This window comes from Phodopus roborovskii, unplaced genomic scaffold, assembly GCF_943737965.1.
Source record: "Phodopus roborovskii unplaced genomic scaffold, PHOROB, whole genome shotgun sequence".
NCBI lineage: Eukaryota > Metazoa > Chordata > Mammalia > Rodentia > Cricetidae > Phodopus > Phodopus roborovskii.
This window is the reverse complement of record NW_026125489.1, coordinates 599509-601978: the sequence shown is the minus strand read 5'-3', so window position 1 is coordinate 601978 and position 2470 is coordinate 599509. Positions and strand designations below refer to the sequence as shown.

Here is a 2470-nt window from a genome sequence, read left to right as displayed (position 1 = left end):
TTCCATTTGATATAACATGACATTGTGTTTTATTTTGATTATTTAATATGGATGAGATAATTAATTTATATTTAATGAGTCAAGGAGTTAGTTGTGGATAGTTATGCATAGTTATGGATAGAAAAATAAAAATTATTACTACTTTTTTCTTATAAATTTAATATTTTATTAATAGTCCCCAAATTAAAATTTTTATTTGCCATATGCTTTTTATTAGTAGTATGTATTCATTGTACAATATAACATGTTTCCATGACTAGAGAGGGCTTAAGCCACCAATATCTTATAAAAGCTTAAATCATCAATTTTGCCATTGCAAGGCAATTTTTTAAACTGAGTCATTGAAGGCCTGCTTGACTTGCTTGTTCCTGAAGGTGTAAATGAAAGGGTTCAGCATAGGGGCAATGGAAGTGGTTAGAACTATTACACCCTTGTTGGTGGCCGCTGAGTCCTTTGCTGATGGTTTGACGTAGATGAAGATACAACTGCCATAAGTGATGGAAACCACAATCATGTGGGAAGAACAGGTAGAAAAGGCCTTTTTCCTCTGCTGGGCAGAAGGGAATCTGATAATGGTCTCGATTATGTATACATAGGAAAGAACTACACAAAAAACGGTTGTAATAAAGGTCAACACAGCACAGCCTATAACCAGTTGCTCAATGACCCATGTGTCTGAGCAAGAAATCTTCAGGAAGGGAGACACATCACAAAGAAAGCTATCAATGACGTTAGAATCACAGAATTGGAGATTTTGGCTCAGGCTAAAGGGTGGGAGTATGATGAATAACCCAGTTATCCAACAGCAAAGAAGGAGCCTTCTGCAGACAGTGTTGCTCATGATGGTGGTGTAGTGCAGGGGTTTACAGATGGCCACGTAGCGGTCATAGGATATGGTAGCCAGGAGAAAAAATTCAGTTACTCCAAAGAGATCGCTGAAAAAATGCTTGACTGGCACAGGCGCCATAGGCAATAGTCTTGTCGCCCGTTGATAGGTTATACGAGTATCTAGGAATACAAGCTGATGTGAACAAGATTTCTTTTTTTTTTATTTTATTTAATTTTATATAACAAAGTCCAATTAAATGAAAACAAACATTTATACACAATATTTGGGAACTTGGGCGCTGTCTTGGGGGGATTCGAAGAAGATTCAGATATCCTGGCTGTAGTCTGTAGGTCTGTTTTGTCCAGCTGTTTTGAATGTTAACTTGTACTCTGTTTCAGGCGGTCTGGCGTGATCAAACCACATTAGTCTGGAAGGAATCCACATCTTTTCATTTTCTGTGGAAACAAAAATAGAAATCCTTTTCCCCAGTAACTTGTCCTTCAAACTTAAATTTTGGAGTCAAAGCATTTTTTTTAAATTTAATTTCTTATTTTACATGTCAATCCCAGTTCCCTCTCCCTCCCTCCCTCCCTCCCTCCCTCCCTCCCTCCCTCCCTCCCTCCCCCGCAGCCCTCCCTCTCTCCTTCCCTCCCTTTTACCCTCTCTGCCCTCTCACATGCACTCTAAACACCCTCCCCTCCCATCCCCCACCCCAATTCCATATGTAGGGGAATGCCATCCAGTTGGGGTCATGTAGGTCTGACAGGTCATGTGAAGTAGGGACTAGGGCTTCTCTCCTGTCTCTAGATTAAGACAGTTATCCCTCCTATGTTTGCAAAGTCCTTTTGTGCACCAGGGATACATCCTGGCTCCACTGTCTGAGGTCTCTTAGACTGCTCAGTCCTTCTGGCTGAGACCCATATTCAGGGGGGCCTGAGTCAGTCCCATGCTGGCTTCCCAGCTATCAGTCTAGTGGCTGTTAGCTCCTCCTTGGTGAACAAGATTTCTAAGAGGGAAAAGTTTTGTAGGAAAAAGTACATTGGGGTTTTGAGATGAGGATCCATTAATGTAAGTAAGATAATTGCCATGTTGCCAGTTATATTCAACAGGTATGTAAACAGCAGGAAAATCAAAAGCAGAATTTGAATATGTGGATCTTCTGTTAGTCCCAGGAGAATGAATGTTGTTACTATATGATTCCTCATGGCTGGCTCCTCTAGACTCATGATGAAAAAAAAAATTAGGTATTCTAGCAGAATACATGAAGGCTACAGTTCCATAGTTATTAACCATGAGAAGTAAACTCAAACAAATGACTGGTTCACACAAAATGTCTCCTTTGTCTTGGTAATTAATATTTCCACTATTCTCTCAAGCTTATAAGTTTCTGTGTCTTACAGTATTTGAAGTGATATTTTTTTACAAATCATTTTAAGAGTTACAATATACTAATTTGAGATTCTTTGGGAGCCCATTCCATATAGTGGGATACTCTGTCAGCCTAGACACACGGGGGAGGGCCTGGATTCTGCTCCAAATGATATGACAGACTTTGAAGATACTCCATGGAAGGCCTCACCCTCCCTGGGGAGCAGAAAGGGGACTGGACAGCAGGGTGGTCGGGGGTGGGGCAGGGGAGGA

The 2470-nt window shown here is 40.7% G+C and overlaps 1 protein-coding gene across 1 annotated transcript; it reads right to left on the bottom strand.

Moving 5' to 3' along the window:
- Nucleotides 1-328: 328 nt before the first annotated feature.
- On the bottom strand, nucleotides 329-2034 carry LOC127215841 (olfactory receptor 6C2-like). Its single transcript, XM_051176332.1, is given in 3 exon segments — nucleotides 329-943; nucleotides 945-1024; nucleotides 1821-2034. Coding segments are annotated over 3 exon segments (909 nt in total).
- Between the last annotated feature and the right edge of the window lie 436 nt (nucleotides 2035-2470).